Raw genomic sequence first — 23,324 nt, 5'->3', positions numbered from 1 at the left:
TTTTACTCTCTTTTTCCTTTTTTGGGTGTTATAGTATTTGCCTTATGTATTGAGGTGCTCCTATATTGGGCATAAATATTTACAATTGTTATATCTTCTTCTTGGATCAATCCCTTGATCATTATATAATGTCCTTCTTTGTTTCTTCTAATAGACTTTATTTTAAAGTCTATTTTGTCTGATATGAGAATTGCTACTCCAGCTTTCTTTTGGTTTCCATTTGCATGGAGTATCTTTTTCCATCCCCTTACTTTCAGTCTTTATGTGTCCCTATGTCTGAAGTGGGTCTCTTGTAGACAGCATATATATGGGGCTTGTTTTTGTATCCATTCAGCCAATCTGTGTCTTTTGGTGGGAGCATTTAGTCCATTTACATTTAAGGTAATTATTGATATGTATGTTCCTATTCCCATTTTCTTAATTATTTGGGTGTTGGTGGTGTGTTTTGGGGTGTCTTTGGACTTATTATGATTTTAGGCAGCCTCTCTGCCAATGGGTGGGGTTGTGTTACTCTCTTGCTAATTCTTTGGCATAGGTTGTCCAGCATTGTAGCTTGCTGGTCGTTGAATGAAGCTGGGTGTTGGTGTTGAGATGGAGATCTCTTGGAGATTTTTGCCATTTAATATTATGTGGCGCTGGGAGGTCTCTTGTAGACCCATATCCTGAATTTGGCTCTCCCACCTCAGAGGCCCAGCACTGACTGCTGGCTGCATCACCAATAGCTTTTCATCCACAAGGCTCAAAATGAAAGGGAGAAAAAGTAGAAAGAGGGAAAGAAAGACAGAAAGAAAGAAAGAAAAAATAAAGAAAAAGGAGGGAGGGATGGAGGGAGGGAGGACAGAAGGAGGGAGGGAAGGAAGGAAAGAAAGATGATAAAATAAATAAAGATAAAGTAAAATAAAGCTATTAAAATAAATATTAAGAACAAAAATTTTTTTAAGAAATAAAATAACAAAAGAAATGGGCATATAGAACACTAGGAAAAATAGTGTAAGCAAAGCTATACAGACAAAATCTCACACAAAAGCATACACATACACACTCACAAAAAGAGGAAAAGGGGAAAAAATCATAAATCTTGCTCTCAAAGTCCACCTCCTCAATTTGGGATGATTTGTTGTCTATTCATGTAATCCACAGATGCAGGGTACATCAAGTTGATTGTGGAGCTTTAATCCGCTGCTTCTGAGGCTGCTGGGAGAGATTTCCCTTTCTCTTCTTTGTTCTCACAGCTCCCAGGGCTCAGCTTTGGATTTGGCCCCACCTCTTCTTGTGGGTCACCGGAGGGCTTCTGTTCTTGGCTCAGACAGGACGAGGTTAAAGGAGCAGCTGCTTCGGGGACTCTGGCTCACTCAGGCTGGGCGGAGGGAGGGGTACGGAGTGCGGGGCCAGCCTGCAGTGGCAGAGGCCAGCGTGACGTTGTACCAGCCCGAGGCGTGCTGTGCGTTCTCCCAGGGAAGTTGTCCCTGGATCCCGAGACCCTGGCAGTGGCGGGCTGCACAGGCTCCCCGGAAGGGGGGTGTGGATAGTGACTTGTGCTCGCACACAGGCTTCTTGGTTGTGGCAGCAGCAGCCTTAGCATCTCATGCCCGTCTCTGGGGTTCGTGCTTTTAGCCGTGGCTCGCGCCCGTGTCTGGAGCTCCTCTAAGGAGCGCTCCCCACCCCCTCTCCTCACGTACCAGGAAACAAAGAGGGAAGAAAACGTCTCTTGCCTCTTTGGCTGGTCCAGACTTTTCCCCGGACTCACTCCCAGCTAGCCATGGTGAACTAACCCCCTGCACGCTGTGTTCATGCCGCCAACCCCAGCCCTCTCCCTGTGCTCCGACCGAACCCCGAGCCTCAGCTCCCAGCCCCACCTGCCCCAGCGGGCGAGCAGACAAGCCTCTCAGGCTGGTGAGTGCTGGTAGGCACTGATCCTCTGTGCGGGAATCTCTCTGCTTTGCCCTCCGCACCCCTGTTGCTGTGCACTCCTTCGCAGCTCTGAACCTTTCCCTCCCCGCCACCCACAGTCTCCACCCACCAAGGAGCTTCCTAGTGTGTGAAAACCTTTCCTCCTTCACAGCTCCCTCCCACTGGTGCAGGCCCCGTCCCTATCCTTTTGTCTGTGTTTATTCTTTTGCCCTAACCAGATATGTGGGGACTTTCTTGCCTTTTGGGACGTCAGAGGTCTTCTGCCAGCATTCACCAGGTGTACTGTAGGTGTTGTTCCACGTGTAGATGTATTTCTGGTGTATCTGTGGGGAGGAAGGTGATCTCCATGTCTTAATCTTCCACCATCTTCCCCTCGTCTCTACCATACTGTTTTGATTACTGTAGCCTTGAGGTATAGTCTGAAGTCAGTGAATGTGATGCCTCCAGCTTTGTTCTTTTTGTCTCAAGATTCCTTTGGCTATTCAGTGTCTTTTGTGGTTCCATATAAATTTTAGGATTATTTGTTCTAGTTCTGTGAAAAATGTCATGTGTGTTTCTATGGAGATTGCATGAAATCTGTAGATTGCTTTGGGTGGTATGGACATTTTAACAATATTAATTCTTCCAATCCATGAAAATGGGATATCTTTCTATTTATTTGCATAATCTTTAATTTCCTTCATCACTATCTCATAGTTTTCAGAGTATAGGTTGTTCGCCTTCTTGGTTTAGTTTATTCCTAGGTATTTTATTTTTTTTGGTGCTGTTTTAAATGGGATTGTTTTCTTGCTTTTTCTTTTTGATTGTTCATTATACTGTATAGAAAAGCAACAGATTTCTGTATATTAATCTTGTATCCTGCAACTTTACTGAATTCATTTTATTCTAATAGTTTTTTGGTGGAAACAGAGTTCTCTATATATAGTATTATGTCATCTTCAAATAGTGACAATTGCACTTTTGCCTTCCAGTTTGGATGTCTTTTATTTCTTTTTCTTGTCTTATTTGCTGTGGCTTGGACTTCCAATACTAAATATGAGTGGCAAAAGGGGGCATCCTTGTCTTGTTCCTGATTTTAGGGGAAAGGCTTTCAACTCTTGACTGTTGAGTATGATATTAGCTGTGAGTTTGTCATAAATGGCTTTTATTACGTTGAGATATGTTCCCTCTTTACCAACTTTGATGAGAGTGTCTCTCATGAATAGATGTTGAATTTTGTCAAATGCAATTTCTGTATTTAGTGAGATGATCATGTGATTTTTATTCTTTCTTTACATAATATGATGTATCACAATGATTGATTTGGGAAACTGAATCATCCTTGTATCCCTGGAATAAATCCCACTTGATCATGATGTATGGTCCTTTTTATATGTTGTTGCATTTGCTTTGCTAATGTTTTGTTGAGGATTTTTACATCTATATTCATCAGTGATATTGGCCTGTAATTTTCTTTTTTTGTGGTGTCTTTGTCTTTCTTTGGAATAGGATGACGGTGACCTTATAGAATGAGATTGGGAGATTTCCTTTCTCTAATTTTTTATAATAGTTTGAGGATAGATGTTAACTGTTCTTTAAATATTTGGTGGAACTCAGCTGTGAGGCAGAATGGTCCTGGACTTTTATTAGTTGGTATTTTTTTGATTGTTTATTTAATTTCATTACTAGTAATTGGTCTATTCAGATTTTCTGTTTCTTCATGATTCAGTCTTGGAATATTGTACATTTCTAGGAATTTATTCATTTCTTCTAGGTTGTCCATTTGTTGGCATATAGTTGTTTGTAGTAATCTCTTACAATCCTTTGTATTTCTGTCGTGGTGTTTGTAACTACTAATCTTTCATTTCCTATGTTTTCCTCTAAGAGTTTTATAGTGTCTGGTCTTACATTTATATCTTTAATCTATTTTGAGTTTATGTTTGTGTATAGTGTTAGGGAGTGTTCTAATTTCCTTCTTTTACATGTGGCTGTCCAGTTTCCAAGCACCACTTATCGAAGAGACTATCTTTTCTCCATTGTATATCCTTGCCTGCTTTGTCATAGTAGGTGCATGGGTTTACCTCTGTGCTTTCTATTCTGTTCCATTGATCTGTATTTCTGTTTTTGTGCCAGTACCATACTGCCTTGATTACTGTAGCTTTGTAGTATAGTCTGAAGGCAGGGAACCTGATGCCTCCAGTTCCGTTTTTCTTTCTCAAGATTGCTTTGGCTATTCGGGGTCTTTTATGTTTCCATACAAATTTTAAGATTTCTTATTCTAGTTCTGTGAAAAATCCAATTGGTAATTTGATAGGGATTGCATTGAATCTGTAGATTACCTTGGGTAGTATAGCCATTTTTTTAAATTAGAGAATAATTGCTTCACAATACTGTTAGTTTCTGTTGTACACCTAAGTTAATCAGCCATATGTATACATATGTCCCAATATCCCCTCCCTCTTGGGCCTCCCTCCCATCCTTCCTAGCCACCCCTCTAGGTCATTGCAGAGCACTGAGCTGATCTCCCTGTGCTATGTGGCTGCTTCCCACTAGCTAACTATTTTACATTCGGTAGTGTATATATGTCAGTGCTACTCTCACTTCACCACAGCCTCCCCCTCCCACCCCGTGTCCTCAAGTCCGTTCTCTGTGTCTACATCTTTATTCCTGCCCTGCAACTAGGTTCATCAATACTATTTTATTTTTAGATTCCATATATATGCATTAGCATACAGTATTTGTTTTTCTCTTTCTGACTTACTCCACTCTGTATGACAGACCCTAGGTACATCCACCTCACTACAAATAACTCAATTTCGTTTCTTTTTATGGCTGAGTAATATTCCATTGTATATATATGACACATCTTCTTTATGCATTCATATGATTATGGACATTTAGGTTGGTTCCATGTCCTGCCTATTATAAATAGTGCTGCAATGAACATTGTGGTACATGTCATTTTGAATTATGGTTTTCTCAGGGTATATGCTCAGTATTGGGATTGTTGGGTCATATGGTAGTTCTAGTTTTAGTTTTTTTATGGAACCTCCATACTATTTTCCATAGTGGTTGTGTCCATTTACATTCCCACCAAAAGTGCAGGAGGGTTCCCTTTTTACCACACCCTTTCCAGCATTTACTTTTTCTAGATTTCTTTCACAATGGCCATTCTGGCTGGTGTGAGGTAATACCTCATTGTAGTTTTCATTTGCATTTCTCTAATAATTACTGATGTTGAGCATCTTTTCATTTGCCTCTTGGCCATCTGCATGTCTTCCTTGGTGAAATGTCTATTTATGTCTCCACCCATTTTTTAAATGGACTGTTTGCTTTTTTGATATTGAGCTCCATGAAATGTTTGTATATTTTGGAGATTCATGCTTTGTTGTTTCATTTGCAAATATTTTCTCCCATCCTAAAGGTTGTCTTGTTGTCTAGTGGATGGTTCCTTTGTTGTGCAAAAGTTTTTAAGTTTAGTTAGGTCCCATTTGTTTATTTTTGTTTTTATTTCCTTTACTCTAGTAGGTGGGTCAAAAAAATCTTGCTGTGGTATATGTTTTCCTCCAGGAGTTATAGTATCTAGCCTTACATTTAAGTCTTTAATCCATTTTGAGTTTATGTTTGTGTACAGTGTTAGGGAGTATTCTAATTTCATTCTTTTACATGTAGCTGACCAGTTTTCCCAGCACCACTTACTGAAGAAGATATCTTTTCTCCATTGTATATTCTTGCCTCCTTTGTTGTAATGGGCATTCTGTCTTGTATCATTGAATATATTTCTGTTTTTATGCCAGTACCACACTGTCTTGATTACTGTAGCTTTGTGGTATAGTTTGAAATAGGGGAGCCTGATTCCTCCAACTCTGTTTTTCTTTCTCAAGATTGCTTTGGCTATTCGGGGTCTTTTGTGTTTCCATACAAATTGTAAAAGTTTTTGTTCTAATTCTGTGAAGAATGTCATTGGTAGTTCGATAGGGATTGCATTGAATCTATACATTGCTTTCAGTAGTATAGTCATTATCACAATATTGCTTCTTTGAATCCAAAAACATGGTATATTTCTCCATCTGATTATGTCATCTTTGATTTCTGTCATCAATGTTTTATAGTTTTCTGAGTACAAGTCTTTTGCCTCCTTAGGCAGGTTTATTCCTAGGTATTTTATTCTTTTTGTTGCAATGGTAAAGGGGAGTGTTCCCTTAATTTCTCTTTCTGATTTTTCATTGTTGGTGTATAGGAATGCCAGAAATTTCTGTGAATTAATTTTGTATCCTGTAACCTTACCAAATTCATTGATCAGTTCTAGTAGTTTTCTGGTGGCATCTTTAAGATTTTCTATGTATAGTATCATGTCATCTGCAAACAGTGACAGCTTTACTTCTTTTCCAATTTGTATTCCTTTTATTTCTTTTTCTTCTCTGATTGCTGTGGCTAGGAGTTCCAGTACTATGTTGAATAAAAGGTTTGAGAGTGAACATTCTTGTCTTGTTCCTGATCTTAGTGGAAATGCTTTCAGTTTTTCACCATTGAGTATGATGCTAGCTGTGGGTTTGTCATACGTGGCCTTTATTATGTTGAAGTAGTTTCCCTCTATGCCCATTTTCTGGAGAGTTTTTATCATAAATCGGTGTTTAATTTCGTCAAAAGCTTTTTCTGCATCTATTGAGATTATCATATGGCTTTTATTCCTTAATTTGTTCATGTGGTGTACCACATTGATTGATTTGTGTATATTGAAGAATCCTTGCATCCCTGGAGTAAATCCCACTTTATCATGGTGTATGATCCTTTTCATGTGTTGTTGGATTCTGTTTGCTAGTATTTTATTCAGGATTTTTGCAGGATTTTTGCATCGTCTTTTTTTGGTTTTGGTATCAGGGTGATGATGGCTTCATAGAATGAATTTGGGAGTGTTTCTCCCTTTGCTATATTTTGGAAGAGTTGAGAAGGATAGGTGTTAGCTGTTCTCTAAATGTTTGATAGAATTCACCTGTGAAGCCATCTGGTCCTGGACTTTTGTTTGTTGGAAGATTTTTAATTACAGTTTCAATTTCATTACTTGGGATAGGTCTGTTTATATTTTCTAATTCTTCCTGGTTCAGTCTTGGAAAATTGTACCTTTCCAAGAATTTGTCCATTTCTTTGTGGTTGTCCATTTTATTGTCATATAGTGGTTTGTAGTAGTCTCATAATCCTTTGTATTTCTTCAGTGTCAGTTGTGATTTCTTCTTTTTCATTTCTCATTTTATTGATTTTCATCATCTCCCTTTTTTTCTTGATGAGGCTGGCTGAGGATTTATCAATTTTGTTTACCTTCTCAAAGAACCAGCTTTTAGTTTTATTAATCTTTGCTATTGTTTTCTTCATTTCTATTTCATTTTTTTAGTTCTGACCTTTATGATTTCTTCCCTTCTACTGACTTTGGGTTTTCTTTGTTCTTCTTTCTTTAGTTGTTTTAAGTGTATGGTTAGATTGTCTATTTGAGACTATTCTTGTTTCTTGAAGTGAGATTGAATTGCTATAAACTTCCCTCTTAGAACTGCTTTTGCTGCATGCCATAGGTTTTGGGTCATCATGTTTTCATTGTCATTTGTTTCTATGTAGTTTTTTTGATTTCTTCTTTGATTTCTTCAGTGATCTCTTGGTTATTTAGTAGTGCACTGTTTAGCCTCCATGTATTTATGTTTTTTACAGTTTTTTTCCTTCAGTTGATTTCCAGTCTCATAGCATCATGCTCAGAAAAGATGCTTGATACAATTTCAATTTTCTTAAATTTTATGAGGCTTGATTTGTGACCCAAGATGTGATCTATCCTGGAGAATGTTCTGTGTGCTCTTGAGAAGAAAGTGTATTCTGCCACTTTTGGGTATAATGTTCTATAGATATCAATTAAATCTATCTAGTCTATTGTGTCAGTAAAGCTTGTGTTTCCTTATTTATTTTCTCTTTGGGTGATCTATCCATTGGTGAAAGTGGGGTGTTAAAATCCCCTACTATGATTGTGTTACTGTCGATTTCCTCTTTTATGGCTGTTAGCATTTGCCTTATGTATTGAGGTGCTCCTATGTTGGGTGCATAAATAGTTACAATTGATATATCTTCTTGGATTGATCCCTTGATCATTATGTAGTGTCTGTCTTTGTCTCTTGTAATAGTCTTTATTTTAAAGTCTATTTTGTCTGATATGAGAATTGCTACTCCAGCTTTCTTTTGATTTCCATTGTATTTATCCTATATGGGACTCTGCACTTCCTGGACTTGACTGACAGTTTCCTTTCCCATATTAGGGAGGTTTTCAACTATAATCACTTCAAAGGTTTTCTCAGTCTCTTTCTTTTTCTTTTCTTCTTCTGGGACCCCTATAATTCTAATGTTGGTGTGTTTAATGTTGTCCCAGAGGTCTCTAAGACTGTCCTCAATTCTTTTCATTCTTTTTTCTTTATTCTGCTCTGCAGTAGTTATTTCCACTATTTTCCACTCCAGGTTGCTTATCCGTTCTTCTGCCTCAGTTATTCTGCTATTGATTCCTTCTAGAGAATTTTCAATTTCATTTATTGTGTTGTTCATCCTTGTTTGTTTCATCTTTAGTTCTTCTAGGTCCTTGTTAAAGGTTTCTTGTATTTTCTTCATTTGGTTTCCAAGATTTTGGATCATCTTTACTATCATTACTCTGAATTCTTTTTCAGGTGGACTGCCTATTTCCTCTTCATTTGTTTGGTCTGGTGGATTTTTACCTTGCTCCTTCATATGCTGAGTGTTTCTCTGTCTTCATTGCTCCCAAAGTCTACTGCCTCAATTTTGGGATGATTCGTTGTCTATTCAGATATTCCACAGATTCAGGGTACATCAAGTTGATTGATTGTGGAGATTTAATCCGCTGTTCCTGAGGCTGCTGGGAGAAATTTCCCTTTCTCTTCTTTGTTTGCACAGCTTCTGGGGTTCAGCTTTGGATTTGTCCCTGCCTTTGCGTGTAGGTTGCCTGAGGGCATCTATTCTTCACTCAGACAGGACAGGGTTAAAGTAGCAGCTGATTAGGACACTCTGGCTCACTCAGGCCAGGGGGAAGGAGGGTTACAGAATGCGGGTCAAGCCTGTGGCAGCAGAGGCCAATGTGACATTGTACCAGCGCGAGGCGCACCGTGTGTTCTGCCGGGGAAGTTGTCCCTGGATCATGGGATCGTGGCAGTGGCAGGCTGCACAGACTCCCAGGAGAGGAGGTGTGGATAGTGACCTGTGCTTGCACACAGGGTTCTTGGTGGCTGCAGCAGCGCCTTAGCATTTCCTGCCCATCTCTGGTGTCCGCGCTTATAGCTGTGGCCTGCACCTGTCTCTCGAGGTTGTTTAGGTGGTGTTCTGTATCCCCCTCTCCTCGCGCACCCCAAAACAATGGTCTCTTGTCTCTTAGGCAGGTCCAGATTTTTCCCGGATTTCATCCTGGCTAGCTCTGGTGCACTAGCCCCCTTCAGGCTGTCTTCACAGAGCCAACCCCAGTCCTCTCCCTGGGATCTGACCTCAGAAGCCCAAACCTCAGCTCCCAGCCCCTGCCCACCCTGGCGTGTGAGCAGACAAACCTCTTGGGATGGTCAGTGCTGGTCAGCAGTGATCCTCTGTGCGGGAATCTCTCCGCTTTGCCCTCTGCACCACAGCACCCGTTGCTGTGCTCTCCTCCATGCTCCAAAGCTTCCCCACCGCCACCCCCTGTATCCATCAGTGAAGGGGCTTCCTAGTGTGTGGAAACTTTTTCTCCTTCACAGGTCCCTCCCAGAGGTGCAGGTCCCGTCCCTATTCTTTTGTCTCTTTTTTATCTTTTGCCCTACCCAGGTACATGGGCAGTTTCTTGCCTTTTGGGAAGTCTGAGGTCTTCTGCCAGCATTCAGTAGGTGGTCTGTAAGAGTTGTTCCACATGTAGCTGTATTTCTGATGTATTTGTGGGGAGGAAGGTGATCTCCACATCTTACTCTTCCGCCATCTTGAAGGTCTCTCTTGGAGAAGTATTTAAAGGAAATTTTTATAATATATATGAGTTTGTGTGTGTGTATACACTAATAAGTCAAAATCTGGCTCTAAGACAAAGGCTTTGGAACATAAACAATTTACAACCTAATGATGAAGGGAACGTTTCATCAGAAAGTCACAACTGTCTAGAAACTATGAACCCCAATATAACCTCAAAATTAATAAATAAAATTGCAAAATTACAACAAGAAACTGACATATGCACAATCATAGCCTTAGACCTTTAACGCACTTCTCTCAGAAACTGATGGATAGAAAAGAAAAATCCTTTGGATTTGAAAAAGTAATTAGAATTTAATCTGGCTATATCTAAAGGCTGCCCCAGGTATCTGATAATACACATTCTCTCAGACATATTGACCATCTAAACAAGTAGTGACAATCAAAGAATTATTAATATACTGGTAGCATTTTATTCAGGAATATTTATAATTAATGAGAATGAAAATGCTACACATTAAGTTTGAATGATGGAATTAGGTGGTATTTTGACACACACATTACAAAAAAATAAAATTAATGAGGCACTCATTTAACTCAAGAAGTTAGAAACAGATCAGAGAAAATGTGGCATATAGAAGAAAATAAATGGAGAAATTAAATAGAAAACAAAGACACAATAGAGAAGATCAATAAAATCAAAAGCAGAATCTTTGAAAGGACTTTAAAAATATCAGGCAAGATGAACTAAGAGAAACGAAGCATAAAAAATAATAAAATATTTATGACTTTATGCAAGTATATTTGAAAATTTAGAGATATGACTCTTTTACAAAAATATAATTGACCAATATTGACTCTAAAAGGAATAGCTATTCCAATTGATTAACTTGAATCAGTATTATAAAAATCTACCCATTATTAAAAAATCATATTCACATAGTTTTACAAATGAGTTTTACCAGAACTTCAATGACTAGAAAATCTTCATTTAGACAAACAGATCTAAAAGAGAGGAAAGAAAAAGAAATGGAAAACACCCAAGGACAGGATGCTACTGTAATCCTACCATCAAGAATAGTATTAGAAAAGCAAATTATATTGCAATCACTTGTGAATATAAAAGTAATTCATTAGCACATTGAGTCTGGCTGTGTATATCTGCTATAACCCAGGCCCTATGCTTGATGCTTTATATACATTAGCTAATTTAGCTGAGATGCTGAAGAATAATGCCTATTTTTTTCACCATTTGGCAGAAAAGTACAAAAATACTATCAATAAAATACCTCTTAAACACCTGATCAAAATATAAAATGAAAATGAACCTGCAACCAAAGTAAGTTTCCAAGTGGTTCATATATTAGGCAAGCCAGAAAAATCGCTTCACTTACTGATGGTGAATTTATTAAGCTGTGTTGGACTGTAGCAGCTGAAGACATATGTCCAGAGAAAATAAACTTCTTTGACTATTAGTAGTATAACAAAAACAGTGCTTTGGGGGTTGAAGAAATTGAGATATTGGCAATATCATTAGTCAGTTAAAAACAAGGCAACTGATTTTAAGTTGTTTCCCCTGTCTTTTAATAAACTGAGATGTTTCTGCTACTGTTCTGTTGTTTATTTGAGGAATCAATGATGAGTTTGAAGTGACAGAAGAATTAGCATCTATGAATAGTATGAGTAGAGCAACTTTAGCTAAGTGTGTTTTCAAAATTAAGGAAAAAACTAATTCAGTACAATCTGAAGTGGCATCTTCTAAGATGTATGAAGCAAAATGAGGCTTATTTGTATAAAATTACAAAATTTCCTTTTACATAAGGCATATGGTTATTCCTTGAACTATTCATTGGCAGATACAATGTGGAAAACGTTTGAATCAAGTGTTATTGAAGCAGTAATATCAGCTTTAAACTTCATTGGTCCTCATCTATTTAAGTATTATCAGTTCTGTGAAATTTTGTCAGAAACAGAATCTGAATATCCTAATTTCTCTACCACACAACAGTTCGATAGGTTAGTGGTAAAACCACAATGTTATGAAATTAGAAATCAATTACAAGAAAAACACTAGAAAATTGGCAAATATGTGGAGATTAAGCCACATGCTACTTAACAACCAATGGGTCAAAGAGTAAATCAAAAGGGATATGAGAAAATACCCTCAAGACTAGTGAAAATGAAAATACAACATACCAAAGCTTATGGGATACAGCAAAAGCAATTCTAATAGGGAAGTCCATAGTGATATATGCCTACATCAAGAAACAAGAAAGATCTCAAATAAACAACTCTACACCTCAAGGAACTAGAAAAAGAACAAACTAAGCTCAAAGTTAGCAGAAGGAAGGAAATAACAAAGATCAGAGTGGAAATAAGTGAAAAAGACAATAGAAAGATAAAAATAAGAGCTATTCTTTTGAAAAGATAAAACTGGCAAACTTTTATCTAGGCTTATTAAGAAAAAAGAGTGGACTCAAATAAATGGAGTCAGAAATGAAAGAGGATATCACAGAACTACAAAGGATGATAACATACTATGAACAATTACATGCCAACAAATAGGACAACTGAGAACAAATGGATAAACTTCTTATAAACACAACCTACTAAGACTGAATCATCAAGATCTAGAAAATCTGAGTAGACCAATTACTGGTAAGGCAATCACATCAGTAATCAAAAATCTTCCAATGAAACAAAAGTCTAGGAGCAGACATTTTCACTGATGAATTCTATCAAACGGTCAATGAAGAACTAATACCAATCCTCCTCAAACTCTTCCAAAAAACAGAAGAGATAGGAACACTTCCAAACTCATTTTTACGAGGCCAGCTTTACCCCAATACCACATAAGACTCATCATGATCTCAGCTGCCCAAGCTGATAATTAGAGGACCTGGTTTCAAAGAATAATGCAAGAAGTATGTCAAGTAGAAACTGCAAGCATTTCTCCAGTGTTTCTGGTATTGTTTTTGTTTGGTTCATAGACTGATGGCCACTTATGAAAGATGCCAGGAGTCTGAGGAAATCACCACTACCCAACTAGAAGAATTATCAGTGCATGCGATTAACCAGGATCAAATTGAAGCTTTAGCAAAGGAGGAACCAAGAGACGCCACTTCAGTATAATCTTGTATTAAACCCAGACATCTTTGGGACATTGGGCCTTTTTCAAGTCTCTTGGATAGTTTTAAACAGAAATAAATTCTGGCTTTAAAGAAAAGTACCCCTGAACTGTATCCCCACTTGACTCCAGCCAGCACTCTATGCAGCTCACTTCTGCTTGTCTCCACATCTTTGTTTGCTATTCCTAAAGGGCACATTTGTCTTCCCCTATCCAACTACTAATATTTCTCCTGAGCTAGGCCACAGTGGTACAGGAAGAAAAACCAGTAACCCTGTGTGGCTTTGGGAAAGCCAGTGAACCTGTCTGTAACTCAGTTTTTCCAATTATAAAATGGGGCAAGTTATCCTGCTCTGCTGTCCCACCAGACTGCAGAGAGACTCCAAGAAAGGACAGTGTGACTTTCTAGCAAGGAGACAGGTGCTGGGAGGCAGTGTCCTGCTCACTCTCCCACCACTGCAGTCCTCTCTGCCCCCCTTCTTCTGAGCCCCCACAGCTCTCACCTGTACTATGGTATAGTTGCTTTACAATGTTGTGTTAGTTTCTGTTGTACGACAAAGTGAATCAGCTATATGTAGACATATATCCCCTCCCTCTTGGACCTCCCTCCCACCCCACCGCCATCCCACCCATCTAGGTCATCACAGAGCACCGAGCTGAGCTCCCTGCACTATACAGCAGGTTCCCACCCCCTATCCGTTTTACAAAAATTTTTAATTTCTTTACACTAACAATGAAATATCAGAAAGGGAATGTAATCAAACAATCCCATTTAAAGTCACATTAAAAAAAAGAAAATACTTAGGAATAAACCTCATCAAGGAGGTGAAAGACTTATATGCTGAGAACTACAAAACAATAAAGGAAATTTAAGATGATTCAAAGAAATGGAAAGATATTCTGTGCTCCTGGATTGGAAGAACATTGTTAAAAGGGCAGTACTACCCAAAGCAATCTACAGATTTAATGCGATCCTAATCAAATTACCCAAGACATTTTTCACAAAACTAGAATAATCCTAAAATTTATATGGAACCATAAAGACCCAGAATTGCCAAAGCAATCCTGAGGAAAAAGAACAAAGCAGGAGGCATAACCCTCCCAGACTTCAGACAATACTACAAAGCTACAGTAATCAAAACACTGTGGTATTGGCACAAAAACAGACATACAGATCAATGGAACAGAATAAAGAGCACAGGAAAAACCCTCACACCTGTGGTCAATTAATCCATGACAAAGGAGGCAAGAATATAAAATGGGAAAAAAGACAATCTCTTCAGCAAGTGGTGCTGGGAAAGTTGGACAGCTGCATGTAAATCAGTGAAGTTAGAACACACCGTCACACCATGCACAAAAATAAACTCAAAATGGCTTAAAGACTTAAACATAAAATATGACACTATAAAACTCCTAGAAGAGATCATAGGCAAGACATTCTCTTACATAAATTGTACCGATGTTTTCTTAGGTCAGTCTCCCAAGGCAATAGAAATAAGAACAAAAATAAACAAATAGGACCTAATCAAACTTACAAGCTTTTGCACAGAAAGGAAACCATAAACAAAATGAAGAGACAAACTATGGAATGGGAGAAAATATTTGCAAATGATATGACTGACAAGGGCTTAATTTCCAAAATATACAAACAGCTCATACAACTCAACAGCAAAAAAACAATCCAATCGAAAAATGGGCAGAAGACCTAAGTAGACATTTCTCCAAAGAAGACATACAGATGGCCAATAGGCACATGAAAAGATGCTCAACATTGCTAATTATTAGAGAAATGCAAATCAAAACTACAGTGAGATACCACCTCATACTAGTCAGAATGGCCATCATTAAAAAGTCTACAAATAACCAAATGCTGGAGAGGGTGTGGAGAAAAGGGAACCTTCCTACACTGTTGGTGGGAATGTAAATGGTACAGCCACTATGGAGAACAGTATGGAGTTTCCTTAAAAAAACTAAATATGGGGCTTCCCTGGTGGCGCAGTGGTTGAGAGTCCGCCTGCCGATGCAGGGGACACGGGTTCGTGCCCTGGTCCGGGAGGATCCCACATGCCGCGGAGCGGCTGGGCCCGTGAGCCATGGCCGCTGAGCCTGCGCGTCCGGAGCCTGTGCTCTGCAGCGGGAGAGGCCACAACAGTGAGAGGCCCGCGTACCGCAAAAAAAAAAAAAAAAAACTAAATATGGAGTTACCATACCATACCACCTAGCAGTCCCACTCTTGGGCATATACCTGCAGAAAACTCTAACTCAAAAAGATACATGCACCTCCCAGTGTTCATAGAAGCACTATTTACAATGGCCAAACAACCTAAATGTCCATCTACAAATGAATGGATAAAGATGTGGTATATATAGGTATATAATGGAATATTAGCCAGAAATAACGAAATAATGCCATTTGCAGCGACATGGATGGACCTAGAGATTATCATACTAAGTGAAGTCAGAAAAAGAAAGACAAATACCATATATCACTTGTATGTGGAATCTAAAATATGATACAAATAAACATACCTATGAAACAAAAACAGACTAGTGTTTGCCAAGGGGAAGGGGGGAATAAGGGAGGGAAGAGATGGGAGCTTGGGGTTAGCAGAGGCAAACTATTATATATAGGATGGATAAACAACAAGGTCCACTGTATAGCACAGGGAACTATATTCAATATTCTGTGACGAACTATGACGGAAAAGAATATGGAAGAGAATATATATATATAAACTGAGTCACTTTGCTTTACAGAAGAGATTAACACAACATTGTCAATCAACTATACTTCAACAAAATTAAAAATTTTTATATACCTATATACATATATGTGTGTACATTATATATATATAAAGCCTCCCTCACCATCTTCCCAGAGCACTGAGCAGGAGCTCTGAGAAGTGCCACATTGGGATCCAAGGGACTTTGGCTTTTCTCTCTCACCTCCCTAAATTGTAAGGCCTCTCTACTGCAAACCTAAACCAAACAAGTCATTTACATATGGCATAAGACCAAATTTTTTTTGGTCTTTAACAAAAGACTTTATTTGAAGGCATAACAGTAAAATCTAAAAGAAATTTCTAATAAGATGTGTTTATATTTTATCCTGAATCAGACACATTTGAATACCTCCCTACCATATGATCCAACAATTCCACTTCTGGGTATGTATCCAAAGGAAATGAAAACACTAACCTGAAAAGATAGCTGCAGCCCCATGTTCATCACAGCGTTATTTACAATAGCCAAGACATGGAAGCAACTGTCCATTGATAGATGGGTGGATCAAGAAAATGTAATTTTATATATATATAAAATTATATATATATTTATGAATACATATAATTATATAACCATTTTAATATATAATAATAATTAATATAATATAATAATTATAATATAATTATTAAATTATATATATTAAATTATAATATATAAAATTATAAATATATAATTATAAATACACACACACACAATGGAATTTGATTTAACCATAAAAAGAAAAGGAAGTCTTGCCATTTGTGACAACATGGATGGACCCTGAGGGCATTATGCTAAGTGAAATAACTCAGAGAAAGACAAATACTGTTTGATCTCAATTCATGCAGAATTGGAAAAAAACAAACAAACATGAAAACAAGCTCATAGATATAGAGAACATATTGGTGGCTGGGCGGGTGAGTGAAATGGGTGAAGATCATCAAAAGGGACAGACTTCAAGTTACAAGTTAGTCATGAGGATGTCGTGTACAGCATGGTGACGACAGTTACTAACACTGTGTTGTATTGATATATTTGAAAGTTGCTAAGAGAGTAGAACTTAAAAGTTCTCATCTGAAGAAAAAAAAGTTTGTAACAATGTGTGATAATGGATGTTAACTAGACTTATTGTGGTGATCATTTAGCATTATATACAAATATTGAATCATTATATTGTACACCTGAAATAATGTTATATGTCAATTATATCTCAATAAAGAAAGTAAATTCTCACAAAACTTTTTAACTATGAGTACCTAAATGCCTCTTGACCTGTAATGATTAAAATATTTACTATTTGGCCCATCATGCTTAAAAGCATGAATCTGAAAACTTATTTAAAATTGTTAAATGAATTGCCAGTTATCCAAACATTTCAGAGTGCATGACTTGGGAGTAGAGGTTGTAGGTAAAGGAGGGGAAGTAGGAGAAGGTTGCATGCAGTTAGGACGTTTTTATGTCCAACTCAATACTCATTGTAACATTTAGTGGGAAAACATTATTTAGGCAATGGACAGTAACTATTATTCTCTTTTTCAGCAACAATTCACATGGAAAGTACTGTTATAAGCAATTCTACTTATTTTTCCACAATTTCAGATAACTTTCAGAGCAATACTAATATTCCCATATATTAGAGGTAACTTTACTTGAATAAGTTACACCAAATCTACTATTTTCCATGTCTAACTAGTTTTCATTTAACCATAATTGGGTATTATCAATGACATCACTCATTCTCCGTTTCTTGAGTGTTAGCTGTAGAAAGTACCTGGCATTTATCATTCATTTGTTACACAAATATTTATTGAGCCTTATTTTATGCCATGCACCACCACAGCTACCTAGAACAATGTGGTAAGACACAAAGGGTGCCTGCCTTCATGGGTCTTGCATTCTTCCTCAGTACATATAATAAAAATGGTTATCAAAGTTTTTAAAAAACACAACAAAACTTTGTCCAGGGCTTTCTATTATCTGTGGATAATTGACACCAAAATAGGACCAGAAAGGTAAATCTAATTAAAACAGGGGCCAAAAATGAACATAAATAGGGGGAAAGTATTCAATTGATATTTAATTTAAAAAATAAAGAATTATGGATCTATATTTTCATTTAATTGGAATTTGCTTATAATTTAATTGTCCCCCCAAACCTTAAAAAATAAATCAAGGGTTGATTTTAGTGGGTCTTAAATTTTTCTAACAACATTGTATGTTGGCATGAAATATCTTTTATTTCTTGTTCAGCTTTTCAGAATGAACATTAAGAAGGTCTGCATCATTTGGGTTAAAAGTAAGTACAGTTGACCCTTGAACAATGTGGGTTTCAACTATGTGGCTCCTCTTACACAGATTTTTTTTTTTCAATAGCAAATACTACAGACCTACACTATTTGCAGTTGACTGAATCCACACAGGTGGAGGAACCAGAGATACAGAGGGCAGATTTTCAACCATGGCAGAGGGTGGACGCCTTTAACCCTCACCTGTTGAAGGGTCAGCTGTACTTATATAAAATTGGCCTTGTCAATTTTCCTGAATATGTGCCTTAATACTAGATATTCAAATCATTTTCTCTTGAAGCATCTAGTGGGTCATTTTCCTTGCTCATTTTCTTATTAACTGGTCCTGCTCTTCCAGAACCATACTTTTCAGTGGCCTTGTCTGTGATTTGATCAGGTCTGCAAGAATACTTTTCTCAACTTCTTTAAATTCAGCAACTTCATAAAATTTGAAATTTTGCTTTATAGTTTACATGCATTTTAATTACATTGTATTGTTTGAGTTAGGCCAAACCAGTCAAGTATGACATTGACTCAATGAGGCAGAAATGAAAATTAGTGACAAACAGGGCAGGACTGTTTAAGCAGTCACTAGTTAAATAATTTATTCATTTGTGAATATTTTAATTTTTTTTTTTGCTTCACTATCCAACCTCATAACTTTGATGATCTGAATAATCAACATTCAGCAAAAAGAATTTCTTGTACTTTTGATTTATATTCTCAACCCTGATCCTGTAGATCTAAAAGAAACCAAGATAATGAAGTTAACTTTCTTCCAGAACAAAAACTAGCAGAGCTGTGAATGGCTTCTCAATTACTGAGCTATCTAGAGTTTGCCTATGTTAATAAAAATCTGAAAGAAAGCGAAAGCCATATCTCAGTTTGGAGGTGTACACCTTTGAGCCAGAGGTGGAGAATAATCCATAAACTGCAATATTAGAATAAAAGCACAACCTCTCTCACCCCAAAAAGAACCGGAGCCCTCACCCCACCCTTTCTCAATTCCAGTTCAAGATGCTAGTCAGCAACTTGGCAGGACAGCAAAACCATCACAAAATGTTACACCTTCTAATGAAATAATGACAATCAGCCAGACACTAGGTACCTACATAACTGAGAGGAAAATTCTTTCATAAAGATTTGTACTAGGTAGAGAACAGACTTGCAGTTGCCAATGGGGGAGAGAGGTGGGGGAGGGATGGGTTGGAAGTTTGGGATTAGCAGATGCAAACTATTATATATAGAATAGATAAATGACAAGGTCCTACTGTATAGCACAGAGAACTGTATTCAATATCCTGTGATAAACCATAATGGAAAATAATATGAAAGAATATATATATACACACATATATATATAAATGAATCACTTTTCTGTACAGAAGTTAACACATTGTAGATCATCTATACTTCAAATAAATAAATATATAGATAAATAAGATTTGTACTAGGATTCTTGAATGTAAAGGAAAGAAGTAAAATTTAAAGTTGGTTCATTCAGAGACCCAAACTCCTATTATGTCATGACGGTTTCTTAATCCGCTCAGAATTTCCCAAACAGTTGCTGTTAATGGTTTGCTTGTACGGTATTCCTATTTGCAAGTGTAACATCCCTGCATCTCTCCCTTTCGGCTTGTTATATCTGTGTCATGATTTTGTGAACAGGAGATCAAATGGCAGCCAACTCCTGCTAGAAGACCAAAGCTTTGAAAAGGCCATGGCAGAAGTGGAGATAAGTTTCTCTCAGATGTCAGAGTTTGAGTGCTACTCCTGTCTCTCTCCTAATTAAATTCCAAGTGAAGCTACTTCCCTCTTATGGGACATCTGCCTCCTAGCTGACAGAAGAATCCTTCTCTCCCTTTGGGAAAGAGGGTGTAAGGGGATGGATCTTGACCTGTCTCCATTATGCCTCAAGAAGAACTAGAATTCTAGATAAAATAACAACCTTCATTTTAGTTCATGAAATGAATACTACTATCTGAAAATTTATAACATGTTTAGGAAAAAATCTGTTAAAATACTTTCAAGTTATAGAATCACTACAGTTTTGGAGCATGCCTTTAGTTATGTACATAGTAATATTTTTCAAGGATTTTAAATTTATTACTGCAAATTTAATAATTATAGCAATTGCTTAATGAAAGGTAAGAAATATAAAAATGAATGCTTAGGTATATAATAAATACCTAATATAATAATCTAAGAGTAATCATACAAAGAATCTTAACACAAATGCTTCAAGAGTTTTAAATCACTTAATAAATTATTTTTCAGTAAAAATTTACAAAAATGTCATCAAAAAGCAGACCTATATGATTTAGTTAAATACATGTGAGGAAAACATGTTGACACATGAGTGTTTTGTGCAAATAAATATTGTTAAATAAGTATTTAACAATACCTAAAGCAGGAGCGGACGAGTGGACGCAGCTGGCTGTGAAGTCGTGGGACTTCTTTCTCTGGATCTCACCAGGCCCACAACCCAGGGACAGGGACGCAGCCAGCAGCAGCCTGCAGGGATGGTCAGAATCTGAGGTATTCCAGAATTGGAAACTAGGGCATAGAGAGGTTAAGTAAGCTGCCTAAGATCACACAGCTAGTAAGTGGTGAAGCTGCTATTTTCACCGAGGAGGAGGCCATCAAGGCTGGAGCTGGTGGGTGAGGATAAGAACAGCCGTGTGGATGAAAGGCCTTTGGTGTCCAGCCAGGAGTCAGGGCTCTGCCTCTGAGGTGGGAGAGCCAACTTCAGGACACTGGTCAACAAGAGACCTCACAGCTCCACATAATATCAAACAGTGAAAATCTCCCAGAGACCTCCATCTTAACACCAGCACCCAGCTTCACTCAATGACCAGCAAACTACAGTGCTGGATAACCTATGCCAAACAACTAGCAAAACAGGAATACAACACCACCCATTAGCAGAGAGGCTGCCTAAAATCATAATAAGTCCACATACACCCCAAAACACACCACCAGACGTGGACCTGCCCAGTAGAGAGACAAGATCCAGCCTCATCCACCAGAACACAGGCACTAGTCCCCTCCACCAGGAAGCCTACACAACCCACTGAAACAACCTTAGCCACTGGAGACAGACATCAAAAACAACGGGAACTATGAACCTGCAGCCTGCAAAAAGGAGACCCCAAACACAGTAAGATAAGCAAAATGAGAAGACAGAAAAACACACAGCAGATGAAGGAGCAAAATAAAAACCCACCAGACCTAACAAATGAAGAGGAAATAGGCAGTCTACCTGAAAAAGAATTCAGAATAATGATAGTAAGGATGATCCAAAATCTTGGAAATAGAATGGACAAAATGCAAGAAACATTTAACAAGGACCTAGAAGCCATAAAGATGAAACAAGCAACAATGAAAAACACAATAAATGAAATTCTCCCATTTACCATTGCAACAAAAAGAATAAAATATCTAGGAATAAACCTACCTAAGGAGACAAAAGACCTGTATGCAGAAAATTATAATACACTGATCAAAGCAATTAAAGATGATACAAATAGATGGAGAGAGATACCATGCTCGTGGATTGGAAGAATCAACAGGGTGAAAATGACTCTACTATCCAAAGCAATCTATAGATTCAATGCAATCCCTATCATGAGGTGGATAGACCTAGAGTCTGTCATACAGAGTGAAGTAAGTCAGAAAGAAAAAGACAAATACCGTATGCTAACACATATATATGGAATTTAAGGGAAAAAATGTCATGAACCTAAGGCTAAGACAGGAATAAAGACACAGACCTACTGGAGAACAGACTTGAGGATATAGGGAGGGGGAAGGGTGCGCTGTGACAGGGCGAGAGAGAGGCATGGACATATATACACTACCAAACATAAGGTAGATAGGTAGTGGGAAGCAGCCGCATGGCACAGGGATATCGGCTCGGTGCTTTGTGACCGCCTGGAGGGGTGGGATAGCGAGGGTGGAGGGAGGGAGACGCAAGAGGGAAGAGATATGGGAACATATGTATAGGTATAACTGATTCACTTTGTTATAAAGCAGAAACTAACACACCATTGTAAAGCAATTATACCCCAATAAAGATGTTTAAAAGAAAAAAAAAAAAACCTAAAGCAGTATTCCAAGTCTAGTTTCTTTGTGGTATGGTTTGTACTTATCATATATTTACAATACACTTTGAAAGCAAACTTCAGTCTAATATATTCACATTTTTAAATACTAATCAACCTGGTGGAAAAAGCAGTGGCCTGAAATGAAAAAAATATGCAATTCACGTCCCTATTGTGCCACTTAAAAGTTATTGACCTCTAAACGTGTCATCGAACCCCCGCAGTCCTCAGTTTTCTCTGTTCTAAATTGAAAAGTTTGTAATCTAGGGTCATTAGCCTCACCATGTAGGCTCTTTTCATTTCTGAATTGGTGGGGTCCAAATTATTTGTTATCGAATGTAGCAAACAAAAAATGGGATTCCCTCATTTTCTACTACTCCAGAGAAGCTTCTACTTGTGGAAGGTGGACTTAACATTGAATTTTCCAAAAAGCACATGTTAAGAGAATTTCTTCACTGTCTTTCTATAATCAGAAGTGACCGCCAGAGTCTCGGCCAGGAGTCTAAGAAAATCCAGCCACTCTTTTCCCATCGTGCTGCTCTTCCATCTTTCTGAGAGCAGATGTATTTGATTAAGGGTATCAGTAGCTTCTCACGAAAGAATAGGTGAATTAAATCAACACTAATTTATTTAGTGCTCATGTTCAAGATACTAGAAGAAAAACTGTCCATGTCTAATTTGTGCTGATTTTTTCTAGGACCCACTGATCTCAGCATGAAGAGGCAGTTGGCGACCAGCTCGGGATCCTCCAGCAGTTCGAGCTCCAGACCCCAGCTGAGTCCAACTGAAATCAATGCAGTGAGACAGCTGGTTGCAGGATATCGGGAATCCGCTGCATTTTTATTGCGTTCCGCAGATGAACTGGAAAATCTTATTTTACAACAGAACTGAGTCCAGCGACGATCCTCTTCACTGAGGTTTAAATTTGCAGTTTCCACTAATGACGTTTTGATTTCCCAGCAGAGATGCGTCTGGTCTTACTGCACAGTCTTAAGAGAAATATTTCCATTATGCCACATTGTCCTTGATCCATAAAGTGATGTGTTTAGGTGCTTCAAAGGAACTCTGGCCTCTGAAGTACTTGAGATACTTTAATGTGTCCAGCCTACTGTTTTTTGTTTCAGTGTGCCAGCATAAATACCTGGGGCAAAAAAAAAAAGGCTGTATATTCCTAATTCAAGGATAAAACAGAAGAAG

At 37.8% G+C, this 23,324-nt stretch overlaps 1 protein-coding gene across 3 annotated transcripts in view; it reads left to right on the top strand.

The window, feature by feature from the left end:
• The window catches only part of NOL4 (nucleolar protein 4), a 280,542-nt gene extending 257,524 nt beyond the window's left edge, over positions 1–23,018 (top strand). For all 3 annotated transcript variants that reach the window (XM_024764488.1, XM_024764479.1, XM_024764470.1), the window contains one exon: positions 22,825–23,018. In XM_024764488.1, the coding sequence (XP_024620256.1) occupies positions 22,825–23,018 (194 nt within the window). The remainder of the gene's footprint in view (positions 1–22,824) is intronic.
• Positions 23,019–23,324: the final 306 nt, after the last annotated feature.

This window comes from Neophocaena asiaeorientalis, unplaced genomic scaffold (genome assembly GCF_003031525.2).
Source record: "Neophocaena asiaeorientalis asiaeorientalis breed wild unplaced genomic scaffold, Neophocaena_asiaeorientalis_V1.1 scaffold210, whole genome shotgun sequence".
Lineage (NCBI taxonomy): Eukaryota > Metazoa > Chordata > Mammalia > Artiodactyla > Phocoenidae > Neophocaena > Neophocaena asiaeorientalis.
This window is presented reverse-complemented; position numbering and strand designations above follow the sequence as displayed.